The following is a 21,408-nucleotide window of genomic DNA, read 5'->3' as shown; positions in this document are numbered from 1 at the left end:
TCTCCTCTTCCCTCCCCTCCACTCTATCTAAAAAAAATCAATAGAAAAAATATCCTCAGGTGAGGATTAAAAAACAAACGAATAAAAAAAAAACCCACTGGTCTATGTTGTACTGGGAATGAACCCATGATTTTATGACAATGGTCATTGGGAAAGTATTAGTTTACTGTGTTCTGCAGACTTTCTAGATAAGGATACATTTCGTTTTACAATATGAAAAAATTCCAATTCATTCATATCACCATCAAGCTCATCGGCAGAGTCTTGAAGTACTAGGACACTGTCAAGGTCACGGTGGCAGACAAAAGTTTCTAAAATTCTTTCACTTGAAAACTCATCTATTGTTCCTGGCAATAGATGCTGTCAGTTGTTTTCCTTGAAGTGACTGGCCCACCTCGTTCATTTGCGAGACGGTGTCTGCCAATCACCCAGGCCTGAGTCCTGATGTCTGCCAGTTGTTGGTTCAAGTAAAAACATGGAGCGGTTAGTTCCATTCTCAACTCAAACACCTGGACACGTGCTTTTCCTTCAAAACTCCCTGTCCAGCCAAGTGCTTTATATGTGTTTCCTCTTTTGTCACACCGACTATGAAAGACTCCAGGGTTTAGGTTTAATAAAATTCATCACTTTTACTACACCATCAAGGACATACTAACACAAAGCCAGCATTTTTTAAGAAACGGCTGTTGTACAGTGGTGAAGAATAGGACGACAACACGAACAATTTGGTGCCACTGCCTTGATTCACACTAAGGCACCAGCATTTGCACCCACCACGGCTTCTGCACCTCAGTGCAAAAGTTAACACAACGAGAATGTCAAATAACACCTTCGTGTTATCATGAAAATAGCTTTGGCCTCAAGATGCCCCTGAAAGAGTTGCAAGAACCCTCCAAGGGTCTCAGAATCCCAGTTGAGAACCACTCCTCTACAGAAATTCAAGAATTAAAAAAGGGAGAGTCTGAGTACAATTCTTTGCAAATAACAGCCAACCAGTCATTGATCAAACCAGTTCTGAGACTGACTTGCACTTACCCCACAGTGTTATTTCTGGAGTGTATCTCCGAAAATGAAACCCAGCCCGTGCATGTTACGCTCTTTAAACAACGGCTGCTGTTTTAGACTGACCTCTGAGATCTCTGACCCTGCAGATCTAAGAGCTTCAAATAAGGCTCTTAGGAAAGACACAGTGGACATCAGTGATGGGACCTCAGCGCCCCCTCTTTGCCCACCTCCTCTGCCCTACATGGGAGCTCACCTGACCTCGTTACAGTCTCTGGCCCATCCACCCATGAACCAGCTCCTCCCCTTAATTGTTTCTACTTGACCCGGTCAGTTAGCCCCCTCCTCCTCCATGTGCAGCCCTTTTCTCGTCAATTGCGAGCTCAGGTAGTTCACCTGATGCAAGTACTGTGGATTCCTTTCCCTTGGGTGACCATGAAGTTGATCATCCAAACCAGAACAGTTCGGTGAGAGTTATTAATAATTAGGCTGGACAACAGGTCTAAACTGGAACTGAACCGGGTGAACCAGATCACATGGTCCTGTCATTAACTGCTTCCCCGGATCACCTGAGCGCCACATGCTCCCTCTGCTTGTGTTGTTTTGCAACCACAAAGCAGCGCCCGGGTGGGGGAGTAGGGCTGGGGAGAAATAAAACAAGCCCCTCTGAAAATGAGGAAGAGTAGAGAACACTAAAAAAATCAAATAAAGAGGAAGCAGACATAGCATCCCTACTTCTGTGTGACTCCTGGTCATGGAAGGCGAGGTGGGTATGATTTCTGAGATTATTTTTCTGCAATTCCTTTTTTGTAATAAATCAACTGTCCACTCACGTGTAGGTCTGTTTACAGGCTTTCTAGACTATTCCATAGCTCTACTCCATTGCTCTATTTGTCTAGCTTTAGAGCGAAACCACACTGTCTTAATTACCTGACAGTAATTTATAACATTCAGAATCGTCTTAACATCTTATCCTTCTTTCTTAGAGCTCCCCGGCTCTTCTTGGTTTTATGTCTTCTCAGACAAGTAGGCCTTACCCCCATGTTAAGCATACTTACTTTAAAATCTGTGTTCAATATCTCCAATATCTGGATCCCCTCTAATTCCTTTTCTGTTTCTCTTTATTATTTTTTAAATCATATTTTATTTTATTATCATATGCTTGGTTTTGTGTGTCTGTGTGTTTGATCTCATCTAAAACTATAATGACAATGGGAGGTCTAACATATTATCTTCCTGTAAAGGAGAACTGGTATTTGTTTCTGCCAGGGAGCTGGGGGGGTGAACAATGTCTGATCACCTCAGTCCAACCAGGGAGTGGGATCCTTCGGAGCTGAGTTTTAGTTCTTGTAGGGACCCCTGTACTTACCGCTAACCCATCCTTCAAGGTTAACCCCTAAGGGTCTGAACCCAAGCCTTTGGGTGTTTACAAGGGCCTTGCTTCCTTGTCCTCCCAGCCTCGAGTCTGCCAAAAGCTTTGCTCAGCTTCTCAGCTGCCTCCTCCAAAACCAGCAGGTGGCCCTGGGAGAGAGTGGCCCAAAAGGCAGGGCTGCCTCTCTGCATTTCCTAGATGTTGGCCCGTACTGCTTCCCTGCCCTGTTAGCTCTCTGGCTTTTGTGTTTTTATTTTAAGACTTTGTCTAGCCCTAGCTGATTTGGCTCAGTGGATAGAGCATGGGCCTGCGGACTGAAAGGTCCGGGGTTCAATTACAGTCAAGGGCACATGCCTGGGTGGCTTGATCCCCAGTAGGGGGCATGCAGAAGGCAGCCAATCAATGATTCTTTCTCATCATTGATGTTCCTCTCTCCCTCCCTCCCTCCCTCTCTCTCTCTCTCTCTCTCTCTCTCTCTCTCTCTCTCTCTCTCTCTCCCCCCTCCTCTCTGAAATCAATAAAAATATATTTTTTCTAAAAAGACTTTGTCTAGCTTTTCCAGTTGTTCTCAGAAAATTATCTAGTCACTCATTACTAGAGGCAGAACTTAAATTCTAACTTTTTTCTCCTCTTCTGATTAGATCAAGAGAATACAATTCAGAATTTTGTATCTGCTTATATTAGCTAAAAAAAAAAAAAATGAGTTTACAAAATTAAATTTAAAAATGAAAAGAAAAGAAAAACAGCCTATGCGAGGAAATCCTAATACATTTTCTCCTGAAAACTTTACCTTGGCAATGGGCCCGACGGGGGAGTCATTCCATAGTCGTCATATCTCTGGAAGAAATTCAAAAGAAGATGAAGATTAATAGTTAATACTTATTAGGAGGTGAGAACAGCAAACATCAATTTAGGTTTATGGGATCAACTTTCAGAAGAATTATTTTCTCATAAAAAGTTAGCATGCTATTGGGGCACGATGCCATCACGTACTGCCAGCAGTTCCAGTTTGGGGGACTGGCTACCAGACTTGAAAAAAATACACAACTAATTTCTAGATCTTTCTTTTTTTAGTAAAAATGTAAATAATAGGATTTCTGTGCCTTCTCTTCAGTATATGCTTATTCTCTACAAACCTGTCTCTTCTGCTAAAAAGGCAGGCCGAAAAACAAACAAAAAAAGACAGGCCAGAGTGGCCACATTTTAAAAAAAAATCTTTTTATTGGTTTTTGAGAGAGGAAGGGAGAGGGAAACATCAGTCACCTGGCTCCTGCATGCCCCCTACTGGGGATCCATTGAACTGGCGACCTCTCCAACATGGGACAACACTCAACCAACTGAGCCACATGGGCCAGGGCCAGAGTGGCCACATCTATTACAAGTGACTATCAACCTCGGCAATGACAGTCACGTGATCTAATGGGTGCCCAGTAGAAATTCAAATACACTCAAACAAAACTCTGCAAATGCTGTACCATACTGTAAAAAGAGAAAGACTATATAGAACTAGAATTTAGACTCTTCAAGATGAAATGAGCACTTCCAGTTTTCTGGTTTCCAGGAGGCCCAGCCATACTCCTTGCTCCTAAATTCCATAAGATGCCCCATATCCTTCAGTCAACTCTTTTTCCTTGAGCTAATGTGAGCTAACTGAGACCTCTTGGACTAAAACAACATGGCACCCACTATGTTGCATTCCTCAAGAAATCAACATATCCCAACCCTAACATACACAAGACTCCTGTGTCAGCATTTCTTTTCAACGACTGTGAATCAAAATTTTGGAATCAGATGTTTTAGCAGAACAGTAACTCTGGACAGAGTCTATCCAAGTCCAGGCAGTTTGAACCAATTAGCTGTCCAGAATCAGGAGCTCCAAGTTTGGTTACTAAGTCAGCCTTGTTTCTGGACCTTCTCTAATATTAGACCTTATTGTTAAAGCTGCCATTTACTGAATTAGTATTTTGTAGTAATCACTAAAAAAGTGCTCACTGCCTCTGTTTTGCAGATGACACCAACTCACAAAGAAGTTAAGACATTTCCTCTAAATTTGTCTTTCTGACTCCAAAGTCCACCCTTTTAACTATAGTACTGCACTGCCCATGGTTCCCAAACCAAATTTTCCCATGTAATTCCACTTTTATTACCTTGTAGATGCTCTGGAGTCAGACAGACTGGCCAAGCTGCCCAACCTCTCCAGGCCTATTCCCTTATGCCACGAAGGACCGAATGAGCTCTACCCCTTTTAGATTCCAAAGGCATTATTAGACATGAAACTGTGCCCAAACTACTTCACCTCCTCACCTTTTCCGCTTCCATCTCCTTGGCTGAAAGAGAGAGATTAGAATGTTGTGGAGTTCCCCAGCTGAGATAAAATAGGCCAAAGAAGAGTGTGGAAGAAGGGAGGAATACAGGGCAACGGAGCTTCAATTCTTTATCTAAATAATTAAAGGGAAATCTGAGACTAGGAAGTGGCCCTTATGCTTTCAGTACAGTTGAATTTTTTAAACATATTCACATAGCCTTCGCTGGTTTGGCTCAGTGGATAGAGCGTCGGCCTGTGGACTAAATGATCCCAGGTTCAATTCCAGTCAAGGGCATATGCCTGGGTTGCGGTCTCAATCCCCAGTAAGGGAAGTGCAGGAGGCAGCTGATCAATGGTTCTCTTTCATCATTGATGTTTCTATCTCTTTCTCCCTCTCCCTTCCTCTCTGAAATCAATAAAAATATATATTTTTAAAAAACATATTCACATACAAAATAAAACAAAAAAGATCAAGATTTAGCAGTCTACCTATCAGGATTTCAAGAGGTCTAATAAGAGATAAACTAAAAGAAAAACAGTCGTACTAGGCATTTCAATTCTATCGTAGTCAGAAAAGGTTATTTTTCTAGAGACTGCTTGTCCCAGTGAAAAGCTTTAAAAAAAAATAATGCTGCAGACAGAAAGTCAGGCATTTACTTTAAATGGGTCACTCCTGGATAAAAGTTTGGGAGTCAGATAGAATTGTAAGCAAATGATCAGCTATGTCATCACAAATCCCATTTTAAGGCATCCCTTCTTTTATTGTTGTTTTTACAAAATATTTTTATTGATTTTAGAGAGAAAGGAAGGAGAAGGAGAGAGAGAGAAAAAAACATCAATGAGAGAGAGAGAAAAAACATCAATTGGCTGCTTCCTGCACGCCCCCTAATGGAGATGGAGCCTGCAACCTGGGCATGTGCCCTGACCAGGAATCGAACCAGCGATCTCTTGGTGCATAGGACGATGCTCAACCAACTGAGCCACAGTGGTCGGGGGGCATCCCTTCTTTTGAATAACAGTCCTACAGAGAAAGAGAGGTAAGTCAAATGGTTGATGGAGTCTGGGATGAGTCTGATTGTAAATGTTGTAGCTCAGGGATCCATACCTGCTACTTAAATGACTAGTCCAGGGAGGTTAATTCTACTAAGAAAAGCAGAAGTACCACCTATCAAGTAGTCTGACTCACCAATGTATAACTAACACCTTTATGCTGGCAACAATGTCATCAGATGGTAAAGAAAGGCTCATGTGGTAACTGAAGTCACCTTGAAACCCACATTCCTGCAGTTTTTAGTGTAGTCAGAAGAAGCAAATAAAGGGTGATCAGGTTCCCCGTGGCAACAAACAATACTTTTATGACCAATTTATAAACATGTTGAAATTATATTAGATGTGCACAGATACAACCAATGACTCTCATTTTCCACTATATTCAACTGCTATCATTCTCATCTGAATACAAAAGGATAACATCCTCGATGAGAAAACCATTCAACAACAGCATTTATACAATACTGCGATGAGCCCTAGCCAGTTTGGCTCTGTGGATACAGTATCGGCCTGCAGACTGAAGAGTCCCAAGTTCGATTCTGGCCAAGGGCATATGCCTGGGTTGTGGGCTGGATCCCCAGTATGGGACGTGACATGCAGGAGGCAGCCAATCAATGATTCTCTCTCATCATTGATGTTTATATCTCTCCCTCCCTCTCCCTTCCTCTCTGAAGTCAATAAAAATATATTTAAAAGAAAGAATTATTTAGTAAACTGAGCATTGGATAGAACTGAACAACAACAAAAAATATTGCGATGGGTCTGAATTCTTTGAGATAGTAGATTAAGGCTTTATCTGATCATTGTTCCATAAGATACGAAGAACACAAAGGTGTATTTACCCACATTCTAGCAAATCGAAGTGATTTACTTAGAAAAGACCTGCCTGTCTTGACTGCAAAGAAGACAAAAAAAAAAAAACAGCACGCAACTCTGGAGCCCATCAACAAATGAACAGGAAGAGATTTGACAAAAATCTTACACCTATGGATGAAGACAGTGGCGGGGGGTAAGGGCATGGGGTGGGGTGGGGAATCAGGTGGAGGGGAGCTGGGGGGGAGAGGAACACCTGTGATAATCTGAACAATAAAGATTTATTAAAAAAAAAACACAAAAACAACAAATGAACAAACACAAGTTTCAAAAAATGAACACACAGAAAAGTCAAAGAATCCAGACTGGAAGAAAATACAAGTAATAGATTTTCCACAACTAATTATTTTTAAAATATATTTTATTGATTTTTTTACATAGAGGAAAGGAGAGGGATAGAGAGTTAGAAACATCGATGAGAGAGAAACATCAATCAGCTGCCTCCTGCACACCTCCCACTGGGGATGTGCCCGAAACCAAGGTACATGCCCTTGGCTGGAATCGAACCTGGGACTCTTGAGTCCGCAGGCTGACGCTCTATCCACTGAGCCAAACCAGTTAGGGCTCCACAACTAATCTGAACTATAAAAATGGCAGATCTTTTTTTTTTTTTTTTAATCCTCACCCAAGAATATGTTTGATTTTAGAGAGCAGAAGGGAGGGATGAAACATTGATGTGAGAGAGAAACATCAATCGGTTGCCTCCCATGTGCACCCCAACTGGGGATCAAACCCGCAACCTCTTTGATGTGCGGGATGATGCTCCAATCAAGCGATCCACTCGGCTGGGCGGCAATTTTTTTTTTTTAATGTTCAACAACGAGGTGATAAAACAACAACATGACCTGAAATGAGATACCATAGACCAGGGGTCCTCAAACTTTTTAAACAGGGGGCCAGTTCACTGTCCCTCAGACCGTTGGAGGGCCGAACTATAGTTTAAAAAAAACTATGAACAAATTCCTATGCACACTGCACATACCTTATTTTGAAGTAAAAAAACAAAACGGCAAAAACACCTGCATGTGGCCCGCGGGCCGTAGTTTGAGGACGCCTGCCATAGACTGTGGAACTAATTTGAGGACCAAAATAATGTCATTGTGACTCTGAGAAATCAACTAGAAGGGAAAAGAATAGCATGGCTTAAAATCAAATTAACATTCCAGAGAAAAGACCCGTGATAACCATAATAAAGGCAGAAAGACAGAGAAAAAATGGACAGGTTGGCTAAAGCGATTAGAAATAAAGTGGTAGCTAGAGAAGACAAAGATGAGTCAGCAAAGATAAATGTTATCCTTGATGCCAATAAGTGGAATAGAGTAAGAACATTATTTCAGAAATACAGTTTTCCTGAACTGAATGAAAGAGCAGAATCTGAAGATAAATTGAACATTGGCTATTCGGGGGGGGGGAGGCGGGGGGATGAAAACTTATTAAGTGCCAAGAGCTATTTAGCCTTCCTAGCAGATGGGGCACATACATCCCCTATGAGAAAGGGGGAACTGGAAATGGCCACAGATTTCTTCACAGAGCAATTCAGGGAGCACTGGGAGCCGGGAGAGGGGACATGTAGAGGCCAGCAGGAAACTAGTTCACATCGGAGTGAGAACTCAAAACATTAATTCCAAAGAACATATGCACCCCTATCTTCCTTGCAGCATTATTTACAATAGCCAAGCTATGGAAGCAACTCAAGTGCCCATCAATAGACGAATGGATAAAAAAAAAATAGCTGTGGTACATATATACAATGGAATATCACTTCACCATAAAAAAGAATGAAATCTTACCATTCACAACAGCATGGAAGGACCTGGAGAGTATTGTGCTAAGTGAAGTAAGTCAGTCAGAGAAAGACAAATACCATATGATTTCACTTACATGTGAAATCCAAAGAATATAAACAAAGAAAACAGACTCACAGATAGAGAACAGACTGACAGTTGCCAGAGAGGAGGGGGCTGGGAAAACGGTGAAGGGATTGAGAAGTACAGATTGGCAGTTACAAAACAGGCATGGGGAAGTAAAGTACAGCATAGGGAACATAGTTAATAATATTACGATAACTATGGATGGTGCCACTTGGGTACTGAAAACGTAAGTGGGAAGACTTTGTAAAGTATTTGATTGTCTAACCACTATGCTGTACACCTGAAACCATCCTATCTAATAAAGAGGGAATATGCAAATTGACCATCATGCCGTAACAAGCTGGCTGCGCCCACAGCAGAGGCAGGAATCCTGTAACACAAGATGGCTGCGCCCACAATGGAGGCTGAGTTCCCATAATGAGCCTTAACGAGCAATCAGCAGGGACCTGAGGCTGCATGGCGCTGGGCCAGGGCAGGGGACCTGAGGCTGCGCCCCCCACCTGGCGGGGCTTGACAGGGGTGGGGCCAGCTGGGTCTGGATCTAGCCCAGTGGGGGTCGGGCCGGCCAGGTCTGGGTCTCAAGCAATTTCAAGGCGCACGTGGATGGGCGGGGACTTGACTCTGGTTCCTGTGGCGCGCCCCAGACTCTGACAGGAGGAAGATTTTCATATACATTTTACTAATTTTCTTTCATCTCTGACACTTCTATTATAGAGAAAAGGCAAATAGCAATATTAAAATGTTTCCCCTAATTAATTACCTTTTAATGTGCACGAATTTCGTGCACCAGGTCACTAGTTACAAAATAATATTGAATGTAAACTGTAATTGAAAAAAATTAATAAGAAAAAGAAAGTGAGAACTCAAGACTAAGTTAAGAGGCTCCTGGTAAGTCTTCCTCTTCATTCCAAGACCTCCTGACGCCCAGAGGATCCATCCCGTGTTAGCCTCTCGGCTCGTTGGCCTGATCAACACCAACAAACAGTATTGTCCTTGTCAGCCACCACCCCAGCATCCTCCACTCAAGACCAGAGGCCAGGAGCCAATTAGGAAGTTCTTGCAATGATCCTGGTGAGAGATGACGGTGGCTCCAACTGGCGTCTAATGCAATGGAAGGAATTTGAGAGGAAAATCTACAGAGCTCCCGACTGGAGAATTCTAGAAGGTCCATACTTACGCTGCATGGGTTGTTGGCCATCTGAGCTGGGCTATAGAAGGAGCCCCACTGGGCGGCTCGTCTCTCTTCCCGGGAGGGGGTGCTGTTCACGGGCAGGCCAGCTGGGACCCCAGGGCCCGCAGCAGCGTTGGCGGGCTGGCTGCTGGGGGCCACGAGGGCGAAAGCGTCGTCCAGGAGGGAGTGCATGGTCTGGCGCGCCTCCTCAATGGACGGCTGGGGCGGGATGTACTGCGGGGCCGGGAAGGGCAGGCCTGGGTACCGGCCCAGCTCAGCAGAAGACGGCGTCTGCACATCTGCCGGGAGGTCGGGGTCGGACTACAGCGGGGACACAGCAAAGGAGAAAGAATCAGACAAGAGCCTCAGTAGTGACCTGAAAACAAAACTCTATCGAGGGCCAAAATGGAATTGAACCGTCTTCACTGACATGAGGAAACGGTTACCCATAGGAGTTTTTAAGATGACAGCTAAGGAAAGTGTGTTAGCTCTCATGGGTGCAGAAAGTTTGCATCAGGAATTAAGAAAGAAAATAAAAATATTCAAGCATCATTTGTCCGGCAAAACTCCTGCAAATGTCTGAAATGCATTTCAGTACCTGGAAGTATACACTTTTATTGAAAGCCTCTAAGTAACCAAAATCGATGTCTCAATCAACTTACTGAAATAGCTAGTCAACTTTCCAAAGATGTAGAAACCAAAAACTAAAGCCATCTACTGACTATTAACAATAGAAAAAACAGCCCTACACACCCCCAAAAGAGTTAGAAGTCATCACCATAATATAACTGTGTGTGTATAAATAATTTTCATACCTATTATGACAATGGTTTCAACAGTAAATAGTTAATTATTTATTCAGAAACTGTCTTTAAAATGGAGGTATCGCCCTGGCCAGTTTGGCTCAGTGGATAGAGCGTCGGCCTGCAGACTGAAGGGTCCCAGGTTTGATTCCAGTAAAGGGCACATGCCCAGGTTGTGGGCTCAATCCCCAGTGGGGGGAATGCAGGAGGCAGCTGATCAGTGATTCTCTCTCATCATTGATGTTTCTCTCTCTCTCTCCCTTCCTCTCTGAAATCAATAATTTTTTTTTAATGGAGGTATCTCTGGATAACATAAGCCATCAAGGAAGGTTTAAATTAGCCTGGCTGGTGTGCTCAGTGGTTAGAGCATCAGCATAAGCACTGAAGAGTCTCAATTCCCAGTCAAGGACATGCATCTGCGCTGCAGGTTCGATCCCCAGCCCTGGTTGGGGTACGTGTAGGAGGCAATCAATCGATGTGTCTCCCTGTCTCCCTCTCTCTCTTTCTCACCCCTTTCCCTTCCTCTCTCCTTCCCATTCTCTCTAAAACTCAACGGGAAAAATATCCTCAGATGAGGATTAACCAAAAAAAGAAAAAGAAAGAAAGAAAGAAAGTTTTAAATTCTCTTCCGTACCCTCTTCCTAAGAGGCAGGGGTATAAATCACAATTGGGTTTTTTTTAATCTTACTTTCTGATACTGCCTTATGAGCAAAATGTTGTCATAAACCCTTACTGGTAGGTAACTTGTAAGAGACAAAGCAGGGAACCAATGGAGAAAGAGGCCCTTCAGGTCCCCGTGGCTCCGGACGCCCATACAGCACGGTCACTCCTACTGACACTGAAGAAAGAAGAGGGTCTGCAGGACAGGCTGGCGACCATGCCCTCCGTGAGGACGGGTGGACGCCTTCTACCCAGAAGGCTTTGCTCGCCCTGCTGGCCCACGGTTCCGCTCAGCTGGCTGGGTCACCCTACTGAAGGGCCGAGGAAGACGTGTGTATCTGTTTGGATCGGCAAGTCACTCACAAAAAGACACTTACTCCATAGACACATCCTTACTCTTAGCCAACTGTCCGGAAAGCGCTTCCTAATGATGACGGCCTATCCAACGGATGATCAGGTAGTACTCACGCCCGCGTCAGACACTTCAGGGAAGCTGCTGCTTAACTCCAGGGAGAAAACCACTCCACAAACTGGCAAACCCACACATAGCCCCCAGACCTGCAGTAGTGTAATCAAACAAAGGGTGAGCCACAGGGAGATTTTAAAAACATACTTAACCACTACTTCATAAGTCTGAAAATTTCATATTAAACCTCAGATTTCTGGATTCTCCTGGCAGAATCTGGGGCTCCGAGTGGCCTCCTAAGAGGGGCAGGGCTGTTCTTACCCTGGCCCTGAAGGTCTGTTTCTCTAACACTGCAATGACCCAGTAAAGGTCCCACTAACAGACATGTGTCAACAAGGAATTCCACATAAGGATTCTGGGCCCCAACGGGGGTTTCTGGTTTATGATGTAGCATTGAATAAACTGTGTTCCTTTTCTTTTGAGGTGAACGAAAGGTCTATAGGCAAGCCCATTGTTGGTTTTTCTTTCTCTTTTGTTGTTGTTGTTAATCCTCACCTGAGGATATTTTTCCATTGATTTTTTAGAGAGAGTGGAAGGAAAGGGGGAGAGATAGAGCACACATTGATTGGTTGCCTCCCACACGTGACCAGACCAGGACCGAGGATCAAGCCTGCAACGTAGGTATGTGCCCTTGACGGGAATCGAACCTGGGACCCTTCAGTCCCCAGGCCAACACTCCATCCACTGAGCCAAACCGGCTAGGGCTACTGGTTTTTCCTGAGGCGCAGATAGGAAAATCTGTGGTCAGTAGTGTGCCACCAAGCTAACAGTCCCTGGTGGAGAAATGGAAACGCGTGTCTGGAAACACATCCTACTGGTAAGTAAGAGGGTCTCTCTAAAGACACAGGTGATGTTCCCAGTGGTGGTTCCAGTCGCTGACACAGTAGCTGTATTACAAGGAAGCAAGCGCTGTGGCCACCTACACAGCCACAAGCCCCAACTGAGATTGCACTGGGAGAAACCTTATACGCACTCAAGGTGAGTCAAAGGCTATAGCCACTGCCAAGCTCACCGTTAGTAATTTTAGAGCAGCTTTAACACTTATTGCAAGAGAGAGATGTTCTGAGGGTGGGAGGGATCCCTCGGATCCCCACTGGTCCTACGAATCCTGCTGCGGCCCAGAGCCACACAGCCAGGAGGTCAGAGCCTCCTGGATTTCTTCCTGTTGCCTCCTCATTTCACGGCTAGACCAGCAGAACTTGCAGGCCAAGACAGGGCATCTTCATTTTCTAGATCTCAACGGCGAGCAGTGTGTTTCACAGATAGATGGTACTCGATAAAAACTGCAAAACCGTCATCTACAAAAGTATACTTTTCCAAGACCCCCGAGTTGGAATTTGAATTCCATCCTCCTGAATCGCAGCCTGATCATTCTGTCATACTGTGTGTTTCCTTGGCATAGCTACATGCTCATCCATCATTCTTCAGAAAAATATATGGACCTTTTTACTGTTAATCACCACAGACCATGTATTCTGGTGCCTATTTTGCAATCCTCTGTGGGTATGCTGAGAGGGATCATACACCCTGGTTGGCCCAGAACAATCTCAGTTTATGCCTGTTGTCCCAGTATAATAATTAATAGTGTTCCTTTCTCTCTCACAAGTGTCTGGTTTGAATGACAATTATATCAGGGGTTGACAAACTTTTTCTGGAAAGGGCCAGACACTAAGTATTTTAGGCCCTTGTTTCTGCCCTGGTAGCAAGAGCCACAGATAACATGCAAATGAATGGGCATGGCTGTGTCCCAATAAAACTTTATTCACAAAAACAGGCAGCTGGCTGGATTTGGCCTGAGAGCCATAGTTTGCCTAGTCCTGATTATAAACATAACCTTAGTTATAAGGAATCCAGGAATATATTTTTCACTTTAGGAGATATTTTGAGGGAAAAGTGTAAAAATCAAGATAATTTAAAAACATGTATGTCTAGTATACTGCCCAAGAGAAGGCGAGTTCCAAGAAAGGTGGAAATATTATCTTTGAAAATATGTGTTTTAGAATTTTTAGGGAGAGAGTAGGAAGGAAGTCCATCTGAGGAAGATTTTCATTGTAGGGAATTTGAAAACCAGCCACTGGAGAAGAGCAGCTGACTGAAGTGGCTCTCTAGGGAAGGGCACTTTCTGCTAAAAGTAAAACAAAACAAAACAAAAAAACAAAAACAAAAAAACACCAAAACAGCAAGGAGAAAAAGGGCTGCCAAGAAAGAGGCCTGACCTAGGGTCATGGATGATAAAGTCAAGATGGAGAGAGCAAGGGAAGCCGGTCACTCCCCACACCAAACTCAGCGGCATTGGGTGAGGGCACTCCCCTTAGGCCTGAACGCTCCCCTGCAGTTCCCCTGAGAGGGCCAGCCACTGGTTAGGGAAGTGGAGGGGGAGAAGCACGTTCCTCCTGTTTGTTAGTGTCACCACATGACTCTCCCGGGAGCCAAGGGGACAGCCCTCCCCAAGATCAAACCCAACAGCAGAGATGCCCAGACAACCGCCTGTCCAAAAGCAGCAGCACAAGAACGCCATCTACTGTAAGAACTGCGAGCGACGGTTCCCCGGCCGAGGGAATTCATTCACAGCACGCAGAGAGGACTGACTCCATTCCGTCTACTGAGAGCAAAGCATTCTAATTTGTTGACTGGCCAACTCCCTGGAACCACTCCAGCCCTCAGCAGCAGGGATGAGGGGCATGGTCAGTCTTGAGGGCACTAGAAATACATAAACTCCCAAGGAAAGCCTGGTTCTCTCAGATGGCCACGATGCCATTACAGGTGGCTCAGTGTCAGCATGGTGTCTGGCACATTTATATAATTACTAGAGGCCCAGTGCACGAATTCATGCACAGGTGGGGTTCCTAGGCCTGGCCAGCGATCAGGGAAGATTGAGACTGATCGGAGCCAGCCAGCCGGGGGGTGGTGAGGGGGAGGGACTGCAGGAGGTTGGCTGTGGGAGTGCACTGACCACCAGGAGGCAGCTCCTGCATTGAGTATCTGCTCCCTGGTGGTCAGTGCGCATCATAGCGACCGGTCGACTGGTCATTCAGTTGACCAGTCATAAAGGTCGCTTAGGCTTTTATATATATAGATATTAGTGTCTGGCAGTGTTAGTTTTTAGTGTAATTTAGGAGACAAAATATAAAACTCAAATAAATGGCTGGCTGCATAAGCCCTATGTAAAAGGACCATGTACCTCCTTCTCCAAGGATGTGTTTACTACTAATTTCCCTCCTCACAAGGATGGCTGTGTATGTTAGCCTCCAGGGCGGGGGGGGGGGGTCCCCTAGTGCAACAAGACAGGGTACACCCTGGCATGAGGCTGCAGGCGTCCACACCTAGGCTCCCTGTCTTGGGTGCCTTTGTTCTATATTTCTCACGGCTCCTCAGGAAGGCTGGCCCTCTCTTCCTACTCAATGGGGTCTGTGTGTGTGTCTTAATGCTATCAATGTCTGCCTTTTACACTTCAAGCAACTCTGTCTGTGCCCTTTCTGCTTGAAAGAAATGTTTAAACCCGTATTTCTTAGCTTCCAGTAAGTTCTTTCTCCCATTAAAATTACACACACACACACACACACACACACACACACACACTAGAGGCCTGGTGCATGAAATTCGTGCACGGGTAAGGTCGCTAGTGGCTGCTGGCTGCGGGCCGGGGCCTCCCTTCCCTGGCTGCTGGCTGCTAGCTAGGGCCTCCCTTCCCTGGCTGCCAGCTGGGGCCTTCCTTCATTCCACGCCACCCCCTGGTGGTCAGCGCACATCATAGCAAGCGATCGAACTCCTGGTCGGTCGAACTCCCGAGGGGACACTTTGCATATTAGACTTTTATATATATATATATAGAAGATAGAAGAAGATAAATGATATATATTAAAATTTTATATATATTAAAATTATATATATGTATATACATGTGTATATATATGTATATATTATGTATATATATAATGAGCAAATATATCTTCTTAGCACTCTAGAAACAGAAGGGAGGGACAAAACCCTAAATATCCTTTCTATCAACAAGGAACCCAAAGAGCACTCTGGCCCAGGGGATAAAAAGCAGCCTTCTGGGTATTCTTCTCTGTGTTCCCCTTAACCCGAGAAGGGCCCACGCTGAAGCCCAAGAGGAAGGGGCTCGCAGACAGAAAGGGTTCAGCCAGCAGCCCCCTGGCTGACAGGACTGAAGTCTGCCCTCCAACGAGCAGTCCCCCCTCCCTTCCCCACATGCCTCCAACCCAGCTGGCCCCGGAGCGTCAGCCACTGGGCATCAACCCGCACAGAGCGCAGCCCCACTGTTCGTCCTCCGCCCAAAGAGCCACCCAACACCGATCCCAGAAGGAAGGGTCAGCATTACGCACTGGGCAGCCAATGTAGGCGGAGTTGTGGACGCCGGGGGGCCTCTTGTAAGTGCCGTCGCTGTCTGTGGTGATGAGCCTGTCCTTCTCGGCGTCTCCGGGGCAGCCGTTGACCTGGTGCTTCCGGCGGGCCTTAGGAGAACGTTTTATCCGCGAGCTGCCGGGGAAACGGGAGGTTACCTTCAGAGGGAAGAAACCTTCCTGCCACTAGCTTAGCAACTAAACGCTAAGCATTTTCTGAGCACCTATGACTGCTGGTCACTGCAGCAAACACCCACAGGATATAAACACTGTGCAAGAGACAGTCTCGGCTCCAAGGGAGCTCACTGTCTACCTGGGCAGACCACAGCAACACAAGGCGCACAGAGAGCAATCCGAGGCAGAACATACTCAGGATGTTGGTTACACGGACACTCAGAAAAGGGGCGGTCAATGTGAGCTACTGAGCCATCGCTGGCTACATGGGGCCTGAGCTGCGTCTTGAAGAGCCAGCAGGGTCTGCAGACGGGGAGTGATGTGGGAAGAGGGTGCGGGGTGCAGGCATGGCCACACAGAGGGCCAGAAGTGGAAATGCAGGTGAAGGTTTGGGGCAACGAGGCCACCAGCTAACGGAGTGGCAGATGGGCACACAGGTAGCACAGGGAAGCATCGCAGGTTTTTAGCAGAGAAAGGCGTAACTGAGAAAATGCTTAAGAAAATGCGTCTGTGTCGCTCTGGCCAGTGTGGCTCAGTTGGTCGAGCAGCACCGAAAGGTTGCCAGCTTGATTCCCAGTCCGGGCACTAGCCCAGGTTGGGAGCTCGATCGCGGTAGGGGGTGTGGAGGAGGCAGCTGACTGATGTTTCCCTCTCACATCAATATTTCTCTCTTTCTCTCCCTCTCCCTTCTTCTCTCTCTAAAAATCAATTTTTAAAAATCTTTTTTTAAAAAAGACATTGCATCTGTGTAGGGGGCAGGAGTCTGAGAGGCAAAGGGGAAAGTAAGCCCCAAAGCTCGGAGGGCTGCCGTGGGACGAGAAATGAGACATCCACCTGTACTGAGCCGGGTGACCACCTAGGAGGTGAGGATGCTGGAGGGGAGCAGGCGGAGAGGAGGTGGAGGCCCAGGAAGCTGGGGAGGTGGGTCTGGGCAGGGAGGGGTGGCCACCATTCAGAATACTGACTTCGAGGAGACATTAACCAGGGAAGCGTTCCGAGGCCAGGGAGGTCCCGGCAGAATGGAAGCAGCCTTTCTGCACATGGGCCACCCACGCAGGATCCAAGCCACCCCAGCAGCCTGCACGGCCTTTCTGTGTATAAACCTCTCTGACCCGTTTCTAGATACTTTCCCCTTAAAAATGGACAGGCCCTCCGACCGCAGCCCTGACAGCAGAGGCAGCCCGGCGTGCCCTGGGACCCCACCTCTTCCTGGGCTCTATGAACACCGAGGGCACGCTGGCCGTGGGGTCCAGGATCTTGTCGATCTGCATCTGCGCCCTGCGGTACACCCGGTGCCGCTCCCGCGTGTCCCCCGACGACAGGTCGTCCACCACCGGGAACTCGTAGTGGCCGCGGCGCTTGGCACGGAGCCGGATCTTGTTCCGATGGTGCTCGATCTCCGACTTATGCCGCAGTGCTGTCTGAATCTGAGGGGGCGAGGTGGGGGGAACCAGACAAAGGCAATGTGCTCGAAGGTCTCTGGGGGCCCAGGCCCAGAAAGCATTTTGGGAAGGCCTTTCTGCCACCTTCTTTACCCCCCGCACGGCTGTCCTAGGCTCCAAGGAGGCCCCGAAGGTGTGAGACGAGCAACCACACCCACACTGGGCGTAGGGGACCTGCCATGGCCCGCAGGCTGTAACCCCAAACTCGCCCAGTGTGTGAGGGGGGAGACGCGGTATCAGCCCCCAAAGCTGGCAAAGGTAACTCAAATCTGGGAGATCGACCATGGCACTTTGACAATACCCAGGGCACTGACAGCTAGATACAGTACGCCCTGAGAGAAAGAATAAATGTTTTCCGTACCCAATAATCACCACCTTAGAGGCTTTTAAATTAAGACAGACTCAAAGACATTATGTGCATTATACAACAGAATCCCCATTTACTGATAATTATCTCGTGTCACCAAAACAAGCCCTCTGACATGAGACCCCTCCTCCCCGAAGACAGGCTCCACATGCATGGAACATGTCATCGCGGGCTCTGTGGGCCTGAGCTAGGTTCTGAGGAGCGTGTCGGATCTGAAGAGGAAAAGGGTATAGGAAGCAGGTGTAAGATGCAGGCACCACCACGGAGGGCCAGAAGCAGGAATGCAGAGGAATGCTTGGCGGCAATGAGGCGACCTCATCGTGCAGATCAGACGGGCTCGCGGGAATCTGGGAGCAGAGAGCAGGACGCAAGCCAAGACAAAATGGAACCTTCCTGGCTGTGCTGCAGTAGACCAAAAGCCACAGACTGCTTTGAGACAGTTTGAGAAGGACAGTCAGCTGCATGAGGTTCTCGGAAACTTACCAGCAGGAGAACTAAGAAAGCCTCTCTTAGCCCCGGCCAGGTGGCTCAGTTGGTTGGAGCATCATCCCCACACACCAGAAAGGTTGTGGGTTCAATCCCTGGTCAGGGTGTGTGCAAGAGGCAACCAATCGATGTCTGTTTCTTTCTCTCCCTTCCTTCCTCCCTCCCTCCCTCTTTATCTCTCCCTCCCCCATTCTTCCCTCCCCCATTCCTCTCTCTCTAAAATCAATAAGCATATCCTCAGGTGAGAATTTTTTTTTAAAAAGCCCCTCTTACTCTATCAGGATCTAACTGTTCCTTGAAATACATGAGGTCCTCACAGGAGAACCAGAAGAACCAAGATATGGTAGGAATTTGCACCAGAACCTCCCGCTAAGAAAACATTTCAGCTGCGATATATGAAGAGTATAGGTCAGTACAGCAGTATTGATAATGTTCTAGTTCTTAGGTGGGGTTTTGATTTCATTATGATTTATAATCAATCTGTATTATCTGTGGTCATACATATGCATCAACTACTACATTTGAAAAAGCAGAAGGAAGACTGGAAATGCAGGCTATCAAGTTGTGAGGCCACGGGCCTGGGGAGCACGTCTCTTCTCTCTTTCACCAGATGGGGAACCCACTGCAGGTGTTCACACACGGCAGGAACGGAGGCACACGCAGCACGTGGCTGATGGAGACGGGTCGAGGCTAGGCCTGGGCTGCACAGGGCTGGGGCTCCTGAGCACTGGTGAGAAGGGACAACACTCACCCTCCTGAACCCACGGCACACATTCTGTGGTCACGTCCTTGGCAAGCAGCCAAAGAGGTGTGGCTGGGAGATACTCGAAGAACTCTTGCTAGGACTTCTATAAGAGGATCCACTGCACGGATCACCTTTAAAGTGGAGATGAGGGCTCAACTGTACCAATTTCTTAGAACTCGAACAGCTGCAAAGGTTTCTTAGAGGCAGGAAACTGACTGGCATGAGGATGCCTTGTGCGCATTCCCAAATGGCATTCACTCCACTCACTGTCCAGCCCAGGTCAAATCTCTCAAGTTCAACGTAACAGTGGCCTGGCCTGGCCTTCTGGTTCCCAACATCTTAGGTTGAAGCACATCCACCCACTCTTCCAGGATTCACTGGCATAGGGTTTTGCTAGGAATGATCTAGAGCCTTGGAGCTGGAGCAGATCTATGAGGAATCACAAAGTTTACTATGGTTGCAAGACCACCCCAGGTTCAATGACTCACTAGGAGAATTCACAGGACTCAGCCGTGAGCCCCAGTTATTACAGCAAAAGGACACAAAGCAAAATTAGCAATGGGACTGCTGGAGGGACGTCACCATCTTCCAAGAGTCCTCTCCCACTGGGGTCTCTCAGGATGTGCTTCATCCCTCCAGCCATGAGCTGTGACAACACATGTGAAATGTCCACCGGGGATGCTCGTCAGGGACTCAATAGCCAGGGTTTTTAATGGGGCTGGTCACACAGGCACCCCCTTCCCCACCGCCTGACATGTCCCAAACTCTCAGAAAGAAAGCAGATATTCAGCACAAATCAAACTGTTTGCACAGCTTAGGGGCAGTGAGCCAACTCTGTTCTGCAAATGATGGGAATCTTTCAGAAATTCAAATTCCCAAGACCAGCCACAGGGTAAAGCGGGACTTCTACAGAGAGCAGTCTCAGGTCTCTTTCCTGTACGGCTGCCAATGCACCTAACTGTGTCCCTGAACAGTATCTGATCTAAAAAAAAACAAACACAAAAACTGAGTATAATTTTTGTTGGTAAGTCCTCACTCAAGGATATTTCTCCATTGATTTTTAGAGAGATTGAAGGGAGGGAGGCAAAAGAGAGAGAGAGCGCGAGGGAGAGAGAAACACAGACACATTGATGGGAGAGAGACACTCACTGATAGGTGACCTCCTGCGCTCGGCCCAACCGGAGGCCAGGGATCAAACCTGCAACTCAGGTGCGTGGCCCTGACCGGGAATCAAACTCAAAACCCTTGGGTGCCCGGGGTTGGTGCTCTAACTACTGAGCACATCAGCCAGGGCAAACTGAGTCTAGTTTTAAAATTAAGAATGCCTGTCAGCATCTCATACCTTTAGCAAACTTTTGACACTAACGTTCCCTCAGGTTTAAGCACCAACCAAATCAGCATGTGAGCTTTTGTATTTGTGTACCTTTTAATACAAACAAATACCTCTTTGTTAATTTTGTTGGTTTCTGCCACTCGGTCGGCCAGGACGGGGTGGTGGACTGGAGGTGCGGGGATGGGCTGCATGGCGATCAGCTGGATCTTACTGGGGACCCGCCGGCTGGCCTCGGAGGAGCGCGAGATCCTGTCCACGTGCTCGAAGATGGAGGCAGAGGAGTGCTGCTCGTTCCCTGAACTGGGTGGTGGTGGCCCTGCAACAGGAGGAAAAGCCAGAAAGTAAATATATAAAGTCCTCAAGAGACAGCAAATAATCAACATTATGGATCAATCCTTAAAGAATCCACAGGTGGGCCCCTGACCCAAAGCACATCGCTACTGCGTGGCAGGGTTTGAACTTACAGTATCTGGGTTCAATTTCGGCTCCTTCAGCCTCATTAAAAGTTACAAATGTCAGCAGAAAAAATGTGAAAATCATTATGACACTTTGTGCCAAACATCGCCCAGGTTTGTCTAAAGGGATTTCAAAGTCTTCAGTAAGAAAGGGTAAAGGGCGGAAGGAACCTGAAGCGGCTCAGTCAATTGTCATTTACAGTATACCACACATAGCAGCTCTGAACGTCACTCTCATTTGCGATGACATCAGATCTAGTTGCCAAGGCAATTATGCTCAAGACGAGGGGTCTGTGGGCATGCACGCAGGTGCTGATGAACAACGAACATGTCCAGGTTTTCTGATCGGATACAGAAAGAAAATTAAGTTGAAGAGGTATGAGAAGAAAAAGCTGCTGCCTGGAGGGAAGCCATTCCCACTTTAAAAAGAGATGAAGAGTATACTAAAATAGTTAAAAGGGGGAAAACT

The 21,408-nt window shown here is 46.7% G+C and overlaps 1 protein-coding gene across 3 annotated transcripts in view; it reads right to left on the bottom strand.

The window, feature by feature from the left end:
* KIAA1549 overlaps window positions 1-21,408 on the bottom strand; it is a 156,754-nt gene that overhangs the window by 39,379 nt on the left and 95,967 nt on the right. For all 3 annotated transcript variants that reach the window (XR_013814296.1, XM_079786199.1, XM_079786200.1), the window contains exons 13-17: window positions 20,595-20,800; window positions 17,315-17,538; window positions 15,920-16,073; window positions 9,651-9,965; window positions 3,165-3,211 (exon numbers count right to left, since the gene is read on the bottom strand). Coding sequence is in view for 2 of the 3 variants with exons in the window: in XM_079786199.1 (XP_079642325.1) it covers window positions 3,165-3,211; window positions 9,651-9,965; window positions 15,920-16,073; window positions 17,315-17,538; window positions 20,595-20,800 (946 nt within the window). In the remaining variant the exon portion in view is untranslated. The remainder of the gene's footprint in view (window positions 1-3,164; window positions 3,212-9,650; window positions 9,966-15,919; window positions 16,074-17,314; window positions 17,539-20,594; window positions 20,801-21,408) is intronic.

Source organism: Cnephaeus nilssonii (assembly GCF_951640355.1).
Source record: "Cnephaeus nilssonii genome assembly, chromosome: 12".
NCBI classification, from domain to species: Eukaryota; Metazoa; Chordata; class Mammalia; order Chiroptera; family Vespertilionidae; genus Cnephaeus; species Cnephaeus nilssonii.
Note: the sequence above shows the minus strand (reverse complement) of the source record. Positions and strands in the feature narration are given on the sequence as shown.